The sequence below is a fragment of the Rhipicephalus sanguineus genome, chromosome 1, assembly GCF_013339695.2.
Source record: "Rhipicephalus sanguineus isolate Rsan-2018 chromosome 1, BIME_Rsan_1.4, whole genome shotgun sequence".
In the NCBI taxonomy this organism is placed as follows: domain Eukaryota; kingdom Metazoa; phylum Arthropoda; class Arachnida; order Ixodida; family Ixodidae; genus Rhipicephalus; species Rhipicephalus sanguineus.
This window is the reverse complement of record NC_051176.1, coordinates 182,285,199-182,304,844: the sequence shown is the minus strand read 5'-3', so window position 1 is coordinate 182,304,844 and position 19,646 is coordinate 182,285,199. Positions and strand designations below refer to the sequence as shown.

At 46.9% G+C, this 19,646-nt stretch overlaps 2 protein-coding genes across 3 annotated transcripts in view; both read right to left on the bottom strand.

The window, feature by feature from the left end:
- LOC119403407 (uncharacterized) overlaps positions 1–19,646 on the bottom strand; it is a 714,971-nt gene that overhangs the window by 655,071 nt on the left and 40,254 nt on the right. The window lies entirely within an intron of this gene.
- Positions 16,811–19,081, bottom strand: LOC119403428 (uncharacterized). The gene has a single exon (XM_037670366.2). It carries the CDS (start codon positions 19,064–19,066, stop codon positions 16,844–16,846), a length of 2,223 nt encoding a protein of 740 aa, XP_037526294.2. The 5' UTR covers positions 19,067–19,081; the 3' UTR covers positions 16,811–16,843.

Below are 19,646 nucleotides of genomic sequence, written 5' to 3'. Positions count from 1 at the left end.
TAATCTACTGTCCCTAAGAATATTTGACGTAAGTTAGGGGTGGTCACCTTGTGGTCGGTGTGAAAGGTTAGACGTTTACACCTATCCACTGTAACTGTAACGTTCAGCACGGCCGCTATTCAGTATCACTGTCGTATCACCGATTTACCAGCATCACTTATGTATTGAGACGTGCGTGGTTTGTTTTGCCGGACTGTTTCGCGTATCAGCAGCTCTGTTGTCGAGACAGACCAGCTGACGCACTTTAGGAAGACGTTAATTTCGGCCTCCGCCGGAGCCACGCTGCCTTCAGCCATCGTCTCGGGTGCTGCCTTTTCCTTAGCTTCGTTGAGGCGGTCAACCTCAGTTTGGGGCAATCACGGTTAGTGAAATAAAAGTGAAATAACTGCAGGTCTCCATCGAACTTGATGTAAGTGCGGTTTGCGTGCCCGTGTTGATGTATCACACGTCCACTAGGGTTACGTCCATACAATAACAATCGGTACAGCTGCCCCGCGTGTGTACACATAAATGTCGTCTTTAGAAAGCCTCCTTCCGTCCAGTTATGTTGGTGCAGCCTACTTGGCCTACTCGCAACACATTGTTGCGAGATTGGGCTCACCGTCGCGGCGTTAGCAGTGTAGTATGGATGGGCGGTCGGCGGCACATATCCAATTAAGTGTTGCATATCCAAGAAAGCGCGTTGACTACAGCCCAATGGTGGTATATACGCCCTCCATTGCCACATTAATGCACGAAGCCGTCCTAACGTTCCTATTACGTGTGTGAGAAGTGCAATCCGCCAATCAATGGGGTACTGGCCTTCGGCGACAGTCGTGTTTTCCACTGTGCTCGATGTTTTGCTTAGGTTGTGTTCTGCCCATACTACAATATAAATGGTGTTGTGCGACTGAACCAATATACTTCTTGCTGTAGCGGCTACAAAAAAAAAAAAACTAAAAGCCTGTATTTCTGTGTAATTATAGTTGAAGTGGAACTCTGTGCACTCTGCTTTTCTGTTTGCATGAATCCGTGTACCTCTCTAGAAGTGCGTGACTTGAGGTCTTTTTTATTGCTAACCGGCTTTTGCAGACTATAGTTCATGCTTGGTATCACAAGGACTTCTAAATCGCCAACACTTCACGAGATTGCGAACAGTCATTTACGAAAAGTCCTTAAAACACAGTTCTCTCCCGACTGACTGGAAAATGGCATCGGTTGCTCAATCTGGCCCGCACAACGTTATCAATAACTACCGCCCCATTTCACTCACTTCTGTGTGCTGCAAAATTCTTGAACACGTTTTATATACCGCCATTATTAAGCATATAGATAGTAATTCTTTATTGAACTCAAACCAGCACGGATTTAGACATGAACTATCGTGCGTCACACAACTGGTAGAGTTCACACATGTTTTAGCAGCAGCACTGGACGATAACTCTTCGGTTGATTGTATTTTCCTTGACTTTTAGAAGGCGTTCGACACCGTTTCGCACTACTTATTACTGCAAAAACTGTCCAGCTTTGACATTAATCCCCAAGTTATTGCATGGGTTGCTGAATATTTACGTGAGAGGCGACAGTGCGCAGTTGTAAACGGCGAACAGTCTGCAATAACTGATGTTACGTCAGGGGTGCCTCAGGGATCAGTACTGGGACCCCTTCTTTTCTTACTTTATATCAATGAGATTAACGAAAACGTACAATATCATATTCGGCTATTTGCAGATGACTGCATATTATACCGCAAAATTACCTCTTAAACTGACTGATCTGTGATCCAAAACGACGTATGTGCGATACACGCACGGTGTGAGCGATGGGAAATGAAACTGAAGCTTAAGAAAACGGTGTGCATGAGGTTCACCAGAAAAAAAAAGTCCAGGTGAATTCGAATACACAATAAACTGCTCACCGGTAAAAATGGTGTGCGAATACAAATACCTAGGCGTTTACTTTTGCCCCTCTTTATCATGGAGTCGGCATGTGGATTATACCGTAGGTAAAGCTTGTCGGAGTTTGGGATTTTTGCGACGAAATACACGTGCATTTCCACAGCAAACCCGGGAGTTATTATATAAAACATACGTAAGATCAGTGCTGGAATACGCGTGCTGCGTGTGGGACCCTTCAACAGCATCAAACAAAGAAAGATTAGAAAAAGTTCAGTCCAAGGCGGCAAGATATGTGCTTAATATACCCATGTATGACAGACAGTTTAGTTCAACGGAATCTAAGGCGATATTAAAATGGAAGTCTCTACAGCATGCGAAGAGCGTCATTTCGACTGAAGCTATTACACAGCATATATCATTTTTATACTCGAATTCCCCGTGACGTATACATTAACCGGCCTCACTACACATCAGCACGCAAAGATCACGAACACAATTAAGATAAGAGAATATAAATGCAATACACCGTCCTTCAGCAACTCTTTTTTTCCCAGAACTATCAGTCAGTGGAATCGACTTCCTTCCACAATTGTAGGAATTTCGTCTAATGACGCATTCTTTTCTGCAATAAAAATGATTGAATCTTTTGACCACTGAGCCTTAAAAGAAATCATGTGTACGCCTGGTAATCACCATGATCTATACTGTATCCCATTTGTAAACTGTGTTGTTTTCTTTTAGTGCTTCCTTTGCATCTTGTGCTGTACTATATATTTACCACTGCCGCGCTTTGTTGTAATTACTGTTCGCATTGCCATTAACTATTATCACTGTGCTTTCTGTTTATTTTAGATTGTTTTCCCAATGTATACGGCATTTTTGATGTAGCTGTGTTCGACGCAGCTGTGTACGTTTGTGTCGGCGTAGAATAATCTACATTTTCATTTGCACCTGCAACTTTCATGCTTGTTCTTCTTCTGTACCCCCCCCCCCCCCCACACACACACACACTGTACGTAATGCCTGTATGGGAGCTATGGGTATTAAATGAATAAAATAAAATAATAATTGTGTCTCAAAAATTCTGCATTCACACCTCCATACCGACACGTGCATGCACTCAATTATTAAAAATATAAAACAGCGCTTTTTTAAACACAAGACGAAGGAAAGAAGAGACGTATGTGTCCCTCCATTCCTTCGTCTTGTGTTTAAAAAAGCGCTGCTTTATATTTTTACCATGGAACCTCACCAACTCGCCCAATTTGCGTGTCTTGCTCACTTATTAGTCTGCATACAAGCCTTGGAAATTGAAATGCTTGTTTATATCGTGCAGACATACGTACAAGCATTTGATGCTGTGCTAACACAACGGCTGCCCTCTGAGGACGCGCGCAGGACGTTCGCACACTAGCGAACACGGTGTGGCTAGCAGACGACGCAGGGAGCCATAATCAGCTGCTAAAGTTACGTCCACCGTGTGATTCACAATGCGCACTTAAGTTTAATAATTATCTTGCCAGTCTCAGTGGTTGGCTCGTGTCACTGGGACGCTGTCGCTTCGCGGTGCGCCGTCGTCGCTCCACTATTTTGCTCGAGTGGCTGGTGTCACTACAGCAAGAGTACGGAGCGCGACGTGGGCTGGGGCGTCCACCGCTGCCACCAAGGCGATTTCCTTAAACAAAAAATATCACGGCGCCCGTGGAGCACTTAATAAAAAAAGAGAGAGAAGGACAACAGCGAGGTTCGAACCAACGTCCTCGCAGATCCGAGCACGACACGTACTAGCCCGCTGCGCCACTAGAGCCGATCGGTTCGGTGCGTCTGATCTCACGCTGGACGTAACTTTAAGATTTGTTATTCTTACGTCCAGACGTAACTGCAACGGCTCCTATAGTTACGTCTAAACGTAACGCGCTAGACACTCCGTTCTTCCTTTCCATCAAGAACCACTACTATTACAGACATTCACAAATCGCAAACACATGGCCTTTATATCACGCTCGTTATCGTTGCTTATAGATTTGGCGGCGGTCCACTGAACACGGGGACATCGCAGAAACAAAAGCGGCAACGACTTGCACACGAATCACTTTCTACAACACTCTACACAACACGACCACGTCCCCACGGTTACACCACGGCCAGAGGCGGTTCTCGCGCACACAGTTCACGCTCAAAACCAACACCAGTAGTGCCGTCTCTGCCAACACCCAACACACCACGCAGAAATAAACGACGGCCTGAACGCTACTCTGCCGCCACCTACTTATACACTTCAAGCCAAGTCAAGCCGGTTTTAAGCGGCTATATGGGTGAACCGAACGCTTTACCCCACCTACCGTCTCCTGCCACCCGCGCGCAGGAGACGCGGCCACCAGTTAAGTGGGACACGCTGGCGAGCATTCTCCGCCGCGAATGCGAAACCGCGGAGAGCCGTCAGCGGAAAGGGGAGTGAATAGCAAAAAAACAAGGGAAAAAAAGAAAAATGTGATGTGCACGCGGCTTTTGCTTTGTTTGTAGTTTACGTTTTAAGGTGTTCACTGCAGTAACGCATCCAGAAATTTTCTTTTTTTAGGGGGGGGGGGGGTTCAACTCTACGTATGTTTGCGCGTGAGTTTGTATGTGCGTGTATATATACATGCAAAACTGAAAAGTTTCGGGACCCTCCCCCCTCTCCGCCCCCTCCACTAGCTACGCCAGTGGTTCACTGCCAGGGGAGAAATTGGCTATTCGCGATTCGACCCCGGAATTCCTTCTTTCTGGTATTTTAGCGATCTGGCTATCTGCTCCTGCTCTGCCCTTCTCAGTCATGCCGAAAAGACACCCAGGAGTGTGTTGGTTCGACAATGGACACTTTACTCTGCAGAACACAGGAAAGACCTTGCTCTGCGAACTGTGCGGGACAAAGCACAATTGCACGGCTATGTTCAACTGTTGGCGCCTTTGTGCCAAGTTAAGCAATAACATTTCTGTTTCCCTGTAGTAGATAAAGGTCGCGCACGTCTTCGTTTGAAATTATTTGTATTTATGTGAAAATTTATTGTGCCTATATTTAAAATATTGGAGGCCTAAAACGTTGTTTTGCCTGCCTACTTTTGGCGCCTAAAACGGGCTTTTTTAATGCCTGAACATCCGGCCTCTAGTCATCATATGCAACTCTTCAGGCAGCAACTTTAGGCCACGCGCTAACATTAGAAAGGCTTGGGCATTTGTGAAAAGTTCTTTTGTTAATTTAGTATTTGAGATAATTTTTCGCGCTAGAAGCTCCATGTAAAGTATGATATTTATGGAGTTGCTCTTTTGGGTTGATACAGTGGAAACCACACACGATCATCCGCTTTCCTGTTCACATGGGAGAAATGAACGGTACTTCCGCGAACCTCAACGAATCTGCCCACAATGCTGCACGAGGACTTGCCAGCCGTGCAGCCGCAAGGCAAGAAGATGCTGATGTTGCAGACTGCAGGCATCACCTCCTCTCTTACAACGAGCTAACTGAGCACTTCTGCCTAGGACGCAGGGTCTTCCCCCTCCCGCAGAGTAAACTAAATTACAGGCCATTACGCTAATGCTCTTACAAACAAGCACCTATCCGAACCCGCTGTTAATTAACAATATTTATCCGGTGTTCTTTACTTCTACAACATGTGATAATTGCAACGACATCATAGATCTCAGTAATATGCTCTGGCGTTGCTCCGCGTTACGCAGCGGTAAGAACAACAGTGAAGAGCGGTGGGACGCAGCTCTACACAGTCCCAGATTAGAGGGACAGTTATGGGCAGTCCAACGGGCCCGTGAAGCGGCCGAAAGGCTAGGTCTTTCGGACCCAACGTGGGAGCGGCCCGCTTCAGGCTAGGAAGCTCGTGCAACGTATTGGACCTAAATAAAGTTCTTTCATCCATCCATCCATCCATAGAGTAACGACAAAGTAACATGCATCGCGTTTTTTTTTCTTTTTTGGTAACGCTAACAATAACGCGTTACCTTAATTCATAGGTAACGTAGAGAAGTAACGCCTTCCTTTTTTTTTTTTGGATCGTGACGAGTAATGTATTTAGTAACTTGTTTCGGTAACGCCTGCAACACGGTTGAAAACGGGCAGACTAGAGCACTGCACGGGCCTGATTTTTCGAAGCCCGAGCCTAGCCCGGGCCCTTGGTTCCAAGCCCGGGCGTACATGACCGAACCCAGCCCGAGCCCGGCCCGGGCCCGGGCGTTCATTACTAAACTTATCCAGAGCGCGCGCGTTCATGACCAGGCCCGGCCCAGGCCCGCTAGAGGATATTAGTTGTTGATGATGATTATTAATGATGCCTTGCGGTTTGTAGCGGGCGATCGGACGGAAAATCATGTGTGTACATGCATGGAAATGTTGCTTTGCTAGCATACGAATATATATATATATATATATATATATATATATATATATATATATATATATATATATATATATATATATATATATATATATATATATAGTGGGTACGGCGGACCGGGCAGCGGCATGTTGTCACGAAACCCCCTTCTTTGCTTTGTGCAGGCTCTCCTGTTTGGTTTCGCCGGAAAGCTTGAACCAAAATCGTGCATCGCCATTTCCACGAGTGTGCCTACTGACACGTGTACTACAGTGGCTACCCTATCTCAACTGGATCATGGCTCCCTTCATTTCTTCGTGGAAATGCGGCCGACGGCCCCATCTACTGTGACTACGTCATCGGAACTGCCTATAAATGATCGCCTCCAGAGCTTCAGCTTCAGTGGGTACGGCGGACCGGGCAGCGGCATGTTGTCACGAAATCCCCTTGTTTGCTTCGTGCAGGTTAGTGCCGTCTACAGCAGCATTTGTAGTGACTATCGTGGCCTTCTGGTCCTGCCGTGCCCACAACAGTGTATTACAATAGTCTATGATGTATTCTGTGTGTGTACGCTTCTTTTGTGTGGGATGTGGAGACTAATCCAGGTCCTACAACAACAGAAATGCTAAAGGAGCTACTGGCAGGGCAAAATAAGATAGTTGAGGAAATGACTGCTCTGAGGGATCAGCAAAAGAATATGGAAAAATTGATGTCTGATCTTACATTGCGCTTTCTTGAAATAGAAAAACGAACTGCCCACGTCGAATCACTCGAAAAATCAATTAATGCCTTGAAATCGAAATTAACAGACCTAGAAGACCGCAGCAGACGGTCGAATTTAGTTATTTTTGGAATTCAGGAAGACCTTTCTGAGAAACACTTGGACCTAAAGCAAAAAGTTCTAAACGATCTTTTTTCAGTTAAGCTACAGGTATCTTGCCTATCTGTTGGTAGAATTCACCGATTAGGCAGAAACGGCAATCATAGACCAATTATAGTCCATTTTCAGGGCTATAACGAGAAGCAAACAGTGTTCAAGAACGCACACAGGCATAAGGGGACAAAAATATCCATACAAAATGATTACTCTCGAGAGACACTGCAAAAAAGAAAGCTATTATGGGCAAGTTCTAAAGATGAAAGACAACAAGGAAAGAATGTTTCACTTAATAATGATAAACTGCGTGTCAACAGGGAGCCCTTCACTTGGGACGAAAATGATCAGACTAGAGTAAAGGTGTCTTCCTTTCATCGTAATTCTAAAAATGATTGACCGGTGCGGACTTCTGCAAATCGACTCAAACTTATTAACATAAATGTGCGTAGCATCGTCAACAAATCAACTGAACTAGAAGCTATCTTGTTATGTTATGATCCCCATATTGTTGTTATCACGGAGACCTGGCTTCGGGATGACATTGACGATACTGATGTTTTTCCGTCCTCATATCAAGTATTTCACCGTGACCGCTCTACTAGAGGCGGGGGTGTGGCTGTTTTGATAAAATATGGAATTCGAGCGTCACTGGTACGTCAGATAGATAACCACGAAAGCGTTACTTTGAAAGTGTTCTGCTCAGGGCGCACTTTCTTCTGCTGTTTATCGACCTCCCGATGCACCATCTCAATTTCTGCATGATCTATGCGACCACTTACGGTCATTTTCAAGTAATGACGTAATCATTGCAGGTGACTTTAACTTACCTTCTGTTGACTGGCACTATCCATTTTCGAATACTGGTCGATGTACGGATGTTGGATCTTTGCTTGATATTATGCTAAACCTGGATGTGCAACAAGTAGTAACAGAGCCTACGCGAGTTTGTGATGCATCCTCTTCAATTTTGGATCTTGTTTTTGTTGCTAGGTCTATTGAAGAATTCAGTGTCTGTGAATCCCGGTATTTCCGATCATTCTATGGTGTTATTATCGTTTAGCATTGATAAACCCTGTAATGCGCCCCCCGAAATCTCTATTGTTAAAGACTTTTCTCGTGCCAGGGATGAGAGCGTTTTGGGTTATCTTGAGCTAGTGTTTAACAATTTTCAAGGTTCGGATGTTGAAATTCTGTGGGTTCAATTTAAACAGATCTGCACTCATTGTCTCGATAATTTCATACCTAACAAAGCTAAGAAAACAAAGAAATCAAATCCCTGGATAACGAGAGAAGTCTTGCACCTAAAAAGAAAGCTTAAGCGCCTTAAAAAAAGAAGAGCGTCTACAAACGTTGATACTGCTCGAATTGCCCTTAGTGAAACAATAAAACGTCCTAAATGGCATTATTTTCAACATAGCTTACCAAATTTTCTAAGGGAATCCCCTCAGAAGTTCTGGGATTCCTTAAATAGAAAAAAAAAGTCTGTTAACGAGATTCTAATCGGTGGTGTTCGAATTGATGACAAGAATGCCATTGCAGAACATTTTAATGTGCATTTTCACAGTGTTTTTTCCGCTTCTTCAGAAACAGTTATTCCTAACCCTGTATGTTGCTCAGACTACGAAGATATTGTATCGCTACCAGGTATTGTCGCTATGCTTCTTAACTTGAAGACAAAAGCATCATCTGGTCCTGATGGAATTCCAAATGCATTCCTTCGTCGATATTCTGAAGCACTCGCCCCATTTCTCGCATACATTTTTCGTGCATCTTTGTCATCTTCACATCTACTGGATGACTGGCGAACGGCACGTGTGGTGCCCGTACACAAGAAAGGGGACACTGCACTGATTACAAACTATCGTCCAATATCGCTCACTTCTTCCTGCTGTAAGATTCTTGAACATATTGTTGCAAATTACATAACTAAATTTTTAACAGACAACAACATTCTTTCTTCATTTCAGCATGGATTCAGGAAGGGTTTTTCTACGGTCACACAACTAACCACTGTAATTCACAGTTTTGCCAGCGTTCTTGACAAACCTGGTCAAACTGACGTAATTTTTCGAGATTTTCAGAAAGCATTCGACCTTGTTTCGCATGAAAAGTTACTTTGCAAACTAAGATACATTGGCCTCCCCTCTTTCATCATTAATTGGATTTCTGCCTACTTAGACAAACGCACCCAATCAGTGTCTGTTAATGGTCACCACTCGCGTAGTTTGCCAGTTGCTTCGGGGGTACCACAAGGTAGTGTACTGGGACCGCTCCTATTCTTGATTTTTATTAATGACATCGTTAACGTTATAACAGAGCCAGTTCAAATTCGCTTATTTGCAGATGACTACATACTGTATCATGAGGTTGTTTGTCGAGAAGATCAGGAACTTTTGAATACTAACCTCCATAACGTTCAATCATGGTGTAAGCAATAGGGCATGAAGCTAAATGAAACAAAAACAGTATACATGCATATAACAAAGAAAATACATAAACGGCTGTTTTCTTACAGTCTTCCAGGTAATCCCCTAGTTGAGGTAAACGAATACAAATATTTAGGTGTGACAATAACTAACAACCTCAGTTGGAATTCTCATATCGCTAACATTTGTGCTTCTTCTTTTCGCAAACTTTGTATTCTGCGACACAAACTTAAACAGGCGCCCCCAGAAACCAAGCTTCATGCATATAAAGCACTAATTAGGCCTACGTTAGAATATGCTTGCACCGTCTGGGATCCCCACACCAACCACAGTACTAACGCACTTGAAATGGTTCAGCGTAAAGCTGTCAGATTTATTTTTTCTAAATTCCGTACTACCGATTCGCCAACAGCTCTCATCCACACTCATGGAATACAAACTTTGAAATTACGACGTAAAATACTCCGGCTTAAATTTCTTTTTCTACTGAAAAATAAAAAGCTCTCTTTTCACCCTGGTCCATATCTACGCCCGTTATCAACAAGACCAACCAGACATCATCATCCTGAATCTTTAACTCCATATCACACAAGAACTAACACCTTCAAGTTTTCTTTTTTTCCTCGCACTATTAACGAATGGAACACACTGCCATTATCATTGATTGATTCAGTTGAGTCGATTGACCTGATTGATTACTGATATGCTAACACTGGAATTGAAATGTAAGCATTTATTTGTATATTTGTTGCCTTTTTGAATTCTGTGTTTTGTATTGCAAACTACCCCTCCTGCCTGGGCCCATGTGGGCCTGCAGTATGTTGTAAATAAATAAATAAATAATATATATATATATATATATATATATATATATATATATATATATATATATATATATATATATATATATATATATATATATATATATAGCATAAAATAAACGCACCATGCAGTATAGATATATCTATCCTGGTGAAAAGAAATAGAACTGCGACTGTTTTTCTATTTTCTTTGCTAAACTTTAATAAGAGCCAGCTCTTTGCACGTTTCACTTCCGCTTGGCGCCGAATGCTTTAGACCATGCAATGCATAACGTTGGCGTGTGCTCGAAGGCCCGACTTAAGCCTTTTAATGAGGGGGGCCCGAGTCCGGCCCGGCCCGCAGCCTCAAGCCCGAGCCCAGCCCGGGCCCACCGGAAAACGCTTCGGACGGCCTGGCCCGGGCTTTCGGGTCGGCCCGGGCCCGTGCAGTGCTGTAGGGCAGACTCTGAAAAAAAAAATAAAAAGAGAGAACCGTTCCATTCAGGCACCGTGGCGCAAACATTTCATTTGTCTGTTAAATGTCTTGCCCAGGAATTTGTGACAGGCTACATGGAAGAGCGGGGAGGTGGGGGGATGCCTTCTCTTTCTCATTGTTGAAGGAAGTGCATGTGGACGCTGTTGTCGAGCACCCTTTCAGGCAACATATGTAAGGCTTTATACTACACGGCGGAGCTATCTGGAGCTTTGGATGCAGAACACGCCGTGTTGTGGCTCAAACACCCTTCGCAGGTATCGGTAAAAGATAAATCTACACGGAGTCAGACGCGCCTTTCTCAAGCCACATAAGACAAATGTTCAAAGGCGTGGGGCTTGAAACTACGGCCTGAATACAGTATACGCGACACCTTGTACCCGGTTGTGGCGCCGTCTTGAGTTGATATTGAAAGCGGTCCGTTGGTTAGTCGTTCAGGTACACACGCCCACCAGAGCCGCTGTACTTCAGTGACGTCCTTATAGCCTCTTGAGCCGCATGTCAAAAGCTTGTGTAATGACTCGGAATGCAGCTAATGTGGCTGCGTGCTGCTCCGTTGCATTTTACGTGGTGAGTAAGCGTTGTTATTACGGCCTTTTCTGAACCATCGAAAACTAAACATCCCTTCATGTCACAATCTACGAAGAAGAGAACCAAACTTCTCCACTAGTTTTCCAAAACAATAATAGGGTGCAGCTGGCTAATATCACTTTATCGTAGACTCTGCCGCATTGAGGGTTGTTTTAGCGGTCGGTGTTGAGGAAGCCAACTGCAAGACATAAGGCTAAAGAATCTAGTCAATGGTAAAGAGCACTCGCAACGAAAAGGTCGATCCCGCATATTCTTGAAGGCTTTGCTTGCGTTCGCCCCTGTTTCACGCATGGATAGCTTGTAGAGCTGGCGCAAGACCTATTTCTGTGCGCGTTTCGCTGTATGAACGCAATCCAAACACGCGTCTTACGCGCACATGAGCGGGCCCGAGCTCTGCAGCGTATAGCGTATATCTCGAACTATTTCGAACTCATCATGAACCATAAATTGTAACTGATATTTTTGAGACTCTCATGCTGGTCTTCTGGACATCACTTGCTGTATATATGAAGCCTCTAACTTTCCTGAAGTTTGCTGAAACTGGGAGTAGGTTTATCTCGTCGTGAGCCGCCAGCAACGCCTTGAGGTATCAATTCTAGTCAGCAAGTGATTAGTTCCATGGAACTCAGTATCAACGAGCCATGTAGCTGCAAGCAGGAGGTATAAAAATGGCAAGAATCTTGAGGACGCTGTAAACATCCGTCTTGTGAACGTTGGCTCGCCACCGTTGAAAAGAAAGAATTCACGTTTCCGCTGAAAGGTGAAATGACTCTCTCTATACGTCGTTCTCACACAATTTCAGGTGGGTACATGATAAAATCTATCACCAGAATTAAAAATCAGGTTTTGTACGAATGATATCCCATTGACGGCCATTGTGGAAGGTAACCTAGGGCAGCACTACGTGTGGCGATCCCAGCAAGGGACTTGTTGCCATGACAATGTGTCCTTTGTCATGGTGCCCTGTTACGAAACACGACACGCGTGTTTCGCTGCATCTGCAAATATTTATGCAGAGAGAGAGATAACATTTATTGAGAAAAAAAGTGGTTCATTGCGGGTAGGGCCTTTCTTCCAAGGCGCCACAGACTATACTATAGCAATAATGAAAGGCGAGCTAGTTATTACGATGTATACTACAGCGGCTCGGCGGGCCTGACTTAGGGTTGCCAGTTGGCTTCCCAGGGTCCGTTCAGCGAGTCGCGCCTCCCACGACCACTTGGTTGCGTACGTGCTGTGTCGACTGTAGCGGGTCGCTCGGGACAGCGGTAGGTTATGTGTGTGAGTGTTAGAATACCTCCGCACCACGGGCATGCGTTGGGATATCTCTCTGGGTACATGACGTGAAGCTTATGCAGATTCGAAAAGTTATTGGTCTGAAGGCGGGCCCAGTCCGCGCTTGGTGTCTGTCGAGGTACGTGTGAGGAGGTGCCCCGATGCGGCGATCTAATCTTTGTTGTCTAGGATGTCACGCCGTGTCACCCCATCATCTGTGTCCTCTTCAGTGGCGCGTGGTCCTGGGGCTCGGCCGCTGAGTACTCGAGCTTGGCAATGAATTAGTTCATTGCCATCCTGGCCCGTATGGGCCGGACACCAGACTATCCCGTGATCAAAGAGGAAATCGCTTCCCAGTAGCTGGATGGCCCTTGTTGGTAATATGCCCTTGAGCTACATGCGACAAGCTGCCTGCGAGCCTGAGACCACGTAGGCAGAGATACCCTGTTGGTCTGCCATTCGAATGGCGAGAGCGATAGCAGTTGCCTCGGCTGCCGCGGAGGATGAGGTGAGTACTCGTATGGTCGCGGAGTTGACAAGTTTGCCCCGGTTGACTACAGCGAGAGCGTAGGCGGGAGCTTGCCCTTGCTGCTTTAGGTAGGGACAAACGTCTGTATAGTAAACGTCAGTCAGGGTGGTACTTTAGTCGTTGCAGCTTCTGTACTCGAGCTTTGCGGCGTCTTTTATGGTGGTATGGATGCATATTGCGGGGGATGGGCTGTGTCGTGATGCGTTGTCTGAGATTTTGTGAGAGTAGGTCGGCGGCTTCTGAACAATATTGCGGTGAGATTGAAAATCGGATTCTTTGTAGGAGAAATTTCTCCTGTGGTGTGCCGCAGAGCCTTTCTCGCTGGGAGATGAGTGTGGCAGCTGCCAACTCCTCGAAAGTATTGTGCACCCCCAGTGCTGTTCTGTAGTGATGCGCTGTAGAGTTGAATTATAAAACTGGTTTATTCAAAGCTCTAACGCTACAAGACTGGGCGACGCCATTTATATGCGTCGTACCGCGATGCGAGTCGAGCGTCCAATGCGCCCGGGTAGATCACGCGCCTCTTGGATACTTGAAGCCCGTGCCCCCTGAGAACTGAGCCCATAAGCGTCGCTCTCTCCACATACCATCCGGCGCATAGCAACCGTAGGGCATCTTCGAGGCCATTCGCTGTTTATGTCGAGCATCAGAGATGGCGCTTGTAAGCACGCCGAAGCCGTGATGACTCCCGAGACTACAAGTGTTTGCAGGTGTTGTTTGCGACTTGCGACTAAAGGCTGCTTTAGTCACAAGTTGAATTAATATGTTGGCTTGCTCCTGCGCTGTTTTCCGGGTTGTCTGGAAAGGGAGGGCGTAGGTCAGCCGGCTCAAAACCAGTGCTTGCACAAGTCTCAGCGTGTCGTGTTCAGTCATGCATTATTTCCTCTGGAGAATCTTCTAATGAGTCCTCTCAGACTTTTTACTGTATACCTCAGCTTATCCAGGGCTACCTTAGCAATCGTTGTTTCTTGAATGTACGTGCCGAGTATCCGAAGGGTGCTAACTCTTCTGAGTGTTGATCCTCCCAAGTAAAACGTTAGCTCAGGTGCTCGTCGAGACCGGGACTTATATGGTCGTATATGAATGTATTCTGACTTTGCCGGTGCGCACCTTCATCCCGGCTTTTTTTAGAAAGTCTTCCACTACACTCAGGGCAGTTTGCTGAGTATCCTGGCGTTCCCCGTAGGAACCCTGTGTGGTCCAAATGGTGGCACACATTGCAAAGCCAAGGCGGGGTTCATGAGTGAGCGTTATGGCCAATCTGGGTAGCCCGACATTGAAAAGAAAGGGAGACAATACAGAACCTTGCGGTTTGCTTTGATTGGACATACTTAAGGGTTTGGATTTTATCGGACCCATGGCGACAGTTGCAGTGCGGTTGAGCAGAAAAGTTTGAACATAGTATAGTGGTAGATGCATTGGCCACATCCAATATCTTCCAATCCTTGCAGTATCGTTTCGTGAGAGATAGTGTTAAACGCTCTGCCAATCCAATGCCAAGATTATGTTATCCAGACTGCCTGAGGGTGGATTCAATACCTCCTCCTTGAGTATGAGAAAAATGTCCTGTGCCGAGACCCCTCTGCGGAAGCCGAAGATCATATGGTTCATGCCCATCACATGGGCATGAGCTGCTGTTTTTCAACATGTATTTCAAATCGCTGCAGTATGAATTTTTCAAACAGCCGCCCCAGACACAAAGTCAATGAAATAGGACGAAGGTTATTGAGTGTTATGGGTTTGCCTGGTTTGGGTATGAGGACTATATTGGCCTTTTTCCACGGGGCGACTAGGTCTCCTTATGGTGTCTAAATTTGGCTGTTAAGTAGTCAGTGAGATCTTGTAATGTTCCTCTGTCTAGATTCCTGATCATAGCGTTGGTGACACCATCAGGTCCCGGGGCAGTGTTTCTTTGGAAGCTCTGAACGGCTGAATAGAGCTCCTCCACCGTGATTGGAGCGTCTAGGTTGGGATTGGGGGACCCCATGTATTGTCGCCCAGCTACATTTCCCACCGTCGAGGACCTGGCACTGCCGATATAGATTTTTGCAAGCTCCTCGAGAAGTTGGTCGGCGCTCCTGTTATATTCAGTGGCTAGTTATGTTAATGTATTTGTCGTTTCGGTTCTCGTGCTAGCAGGATCTATTATTGCACGCAAGATGGGCCACGTTTTTTTGGTTCCTAAGGTGTCTTTTAATGAGTCGCAGAAAGTTCGCCAATTGTTTTGTGTGAGCGCTGCAGCATAGGTATTGGCTTCATCAGTTAGCTGGGCGATTCGCTGCTTCGATTCACGGTTAAGCCTTTGGCGTTTCCATCGTTTGACAACGCCCCTTCAGGCCTCCCACAGGTGTGCTAGGTGGTTGTCCACTGCCGGTCTGTCCACTGTGGCTTGGTACATCTTTCTAAATTTAGCATGGGTTTCAGTGATGTATTCTCCCCACTCTTGCGCTGTGGCGGGTTTGCGGAGTCTGTTCTCATGTGCCTCGCGGTATTTCTTCCAGTCTGTTAACTTCGTTTTCTCCAGCGGCCGTCTAAGGCGGGTGGAGTTGCATTGTATCTGTGTTATATAATGGTCACTTCCAAGGGTTTCCCCGAGGTTATTCCACTGCACCTGCCGCATGTTGTTGTAAAGGCAAGGTCTGGGGTGATGTCTCCTGTGACGCTATTGTCTAGTCTGGTTGGTATATCCGGAGGCGTAAGTAGCTCTAAATTGAAGTGTTGGGTTACTTCTAACAGCTTTTTTTCCTTTCGGACTATCTACTCTATAGCCCCAGGTAGTGCTCCACGCGTTGAAATTGCCCAGAAAGAATAAGCGGTCATTGCCGGTTATGTTGTCATTGAGTGCATATATCAGTCTGTTATAGTCCGCCGAACGCGCCTGAGGTGGGCTGTATACATTGCAGATTACTACTTTCAGACGCCCCTTCTTCGCTGACCATATAGTGAGCGTTTGTAGAGGTAATTTCTGGGGTGGAGTGGCTATCATATGTAATTGCCAAGTCCTTCTTTACCAGCAGTGCCACTTTGGGATCTTCGGTGTATGATAGTAGGCGATAACCTTTCAGCGGTTTCGAGCCCTTGCCAGCTTCCTGTAAGCAGAGTACATCAGGTTGGATCAATGCTGCATGCCCGTATTGTGTTAGAGAGGCGTGTTTGTTTTTAAGAGAACGGTAATTCGAAGACCAGGATGTGAGATTCTCTTGCGACTGAAAGTTCTTAGCCATGATTAGGGAAATTTCTGCTGCAGGCAGTTCCTTTTGTATCTGATGTTGCAACTACCTTCGCTCCTGGGCATTTGGAGTCGGTAATGGGCTTCCATCTCCGCTTTAGGGCACTCTGAAGGGTTTCATTTGCGTGGCGTTTAAGCTCTTGAAATTCTTGATAGAAAAGCTGAAATTGTTGGCTTGTTTGCTGTTGTAGGCTAACTTGTAATTATTCTAGCCGTGTCTGTTGAAGTCCCTGCATCTGCTGGTGTGTGATAATTGGCTGTGCAGCTTGTTTATAAGAGAGAAGGGGGGTAGCTACCGGTGGTGGTGGTGGTGATATCTTTATTGCTCCCAGAACAAACAAAAAATAATAAAGAGGGGACCAGTACGAAGACTGGTTGCGCTATTTCAGAGGAGGTCGGCGGGGATCCCTTGGGATACCGCAGCCTCCACCGCGCGCTGGATGAGCCGGCGTTGGTCTTCTGGCTCGGAGGTACGCAAGAGGGACTCCCACGACTCTGGAGTGTTTGTGTTGTCTGTGTTGTAGTGCGTGCACGTCCACACCATATGTGTGAGTGTCGCCGGATATGAGCAATGTTTGCACCTTGGCGCTATCCGTTCCGGAAAGATTCTGCTGTATAAGAGGGGGTGTGGGAAGCTGCCTGTCTGTAGTTTGCGCCATTGGACGGCCTCACGTCTTGTTAGATCGTGGTGTGCAGGGGGGTATACGCATCTTCCGAGTCGGTAATACTGGAGGATGTCCGTATAAGTGGTGAGTAGTGAGTCGCGCGGTATAGTTGTATCAGGGGAAGCGGCGCGGTGAACCCTACACTCGGCTCGGCAGCTAAGATCTCGGGCGAGTGTGTGCACCTGGGCGTTTCCGCTCAACGACTCGTGGGCTGGAGCCCAAAGGAGTAAACGGGATGTAGAAGAGGGGGGAGCAGAAATTATAATGTGTAATGCCTGGCGGCAGATGCGGCCGGCATCGTAGTTGCGGATGGCTTGTTGAGAGTCACTGATGACAACTTTGGTAGTAGGGTCAGCTAGCGCAAGCGCGATGGCAACCTCTTCTGCTGCGGTGACCGTTTCTGTTTTGCGAATGCTGCATGCTGTGTGCCAGCTACGGTAGGGGGCGAGGGCCACCGCCACCATCGCTGGCTTCGAGGGGTGGTAAGAGGCGTCCGTATACGTGACGTCTGGACGTCCGCTGAAGCGCTTCTCGAACTGACGTGCCCGGTCGGCCCGTCTCTCGGCGTGGTGTTCCGGATGCATCCGCTTGGGAATGGGAGGGATGCAGAGACTTCGACGGTATTCTGGTGTGAGGTCTGCATAGTTGGGGGCCGCCCTCGTTGGTGAGATCCCAATTTGCTGCAGTATCGCTCGGCCGGCGTGTGTGAGTGACAGCCGCTCATATTGGGCGGTGAGGGTAGCTTCGATCAGCTCGCTCACTGTGTTGGTGATGCCGAGAGCCATAAGCTTGTGAGTGGCTGTGGACATGGGAAGACTCAGGGCCGTTTTGTATGCTTTACGAAGTGTCGTCTCTAGCCGTTCGCTTTCGGCGCGAGTGAGACGTAGGTAAGGTGCAGAGTAGGTGATGCGGGAGCAGATGAAGGCTTGGACGAGGCGCAGGAGGTTGGACTCTCGCATACCTCGGTGTTTGTTGGAGACTCGCTTGAGAAGGCGTCCGATCTGTACAACCGACTGGTCGATGCGTTGGAGCGAAATAGTATTGCTGCCGTTTGCCTGTAAGTGCAGGCCTAGAATCCTGATGTGATCCGTTCGAGGGATGGGGTTACCTTGGACCTGGAGGTTCATCTCAGGAAGTACCTTTGGTGCACGTCGTCCTGGGGACGGGATGATGATGTACTCTGACTTAGTCGCCGAACAGCTAAGGCCAACTGTATCGAGGTACCTACCGACACGATCGATGGCGGTCTGGAGAGCCTCTTCGATCTGGCCGTCGCTGCCCTGCGTGATCCAAAGAGTCAGATCGTCAGCATACAGGCTGTGGTGTAAGTTGGGGATGTCAGCCAGAAGCTTAGGTAGTCCTATCAGTGCGACGTTAAAAAGCAGCGGTGACAGAACGGAGCCTTGTGGTGTGCCGCGGTTGCCAGGAGAGACGATGCAGGAATTTGCCGTGCCGACGCCCAGTTTTATTTTTCGGTCGGTGAGAAAGTCTCGCACGTATGCATACGTACGATGTCCGACGCCAAGGGTCTGTAGTTGTCGAAGAATCGCTTCGTGGAGGACGTTGTCGAAAGCCTTGGCAACATCGAGACCAACAATGACTTTTGTGTCAAGGGTGCGTTGCATGACGACCTGGTGATGAAGAAGAAGCATAACGTCCGGCGCTGCTAGATGAGGGCGAAAGCCGAACATCGTGTCTGGTAGGAGGTGGTTGTCTTCGAGGTAGCGAAGGAGTCTAGTCTGGATCACACGTTCCATCAACTTCCCCACACAGGAAGTGATAGAAATGGGGCGGAGGTTGGCCAAGGTGGGTGGTTTTCCCGGCTTAGGAATAAAGACTAGATCGGCGCACTTCCATTCTTTCGGAATGGTACCGCTGGCCCAGCATTCTTGAAGGTAGTCGGTGAGGGCATGAATAGAGGCGTCGTCTAGATTCCTAAGCATTGTGTTAGAAATGCGGTCGGGGCCTACTGCTGAGTTGGTCTTAAGGCGATTAAGTTCTGCTCGGACTTCAGCTAAAGTGATCGGAGCGTCTAAATACGTGGAGCCTACTCAGACATCTGCTGGAACCAGCTGGAGGAAAGCTCCAAGCACGCCAACAGCTAGAGCGAATCTTCCACTTGTATCCTGGCACGCCAGATGAGCTCAAACAAGAGCTAATTGACACCTACATTCGGCCCAAACCGGCAACCAGCCTCCCCTTTTATCAGGGTTCGGTAGCTACCGGCTCTTTGCTCTCGCTAGACCGCAGAGTAGGTGTCACTTGTCGCACTTGTGCTTGTGCAGATTGCGTTGATTGCGGCTGTGTTTTCCGCCTGCCTGTGTTCTTAAAGCAGTTCTACTTTCTTCTCTAACAGGTCCATTTTCTGGGCGTGGCTGTTAAGTTGCGCTCTGAGTTGTTTGTTGTCTGTTACAACCTGCTGATACGTCTGGCTGTGTGTAAGTGGAGCGGCCGTGGAAGACGCGACGTCTGCCCACCTAACCTCTAGATCTAGAGTCTTCATCCCCTGCTGTTGCTGCTCGT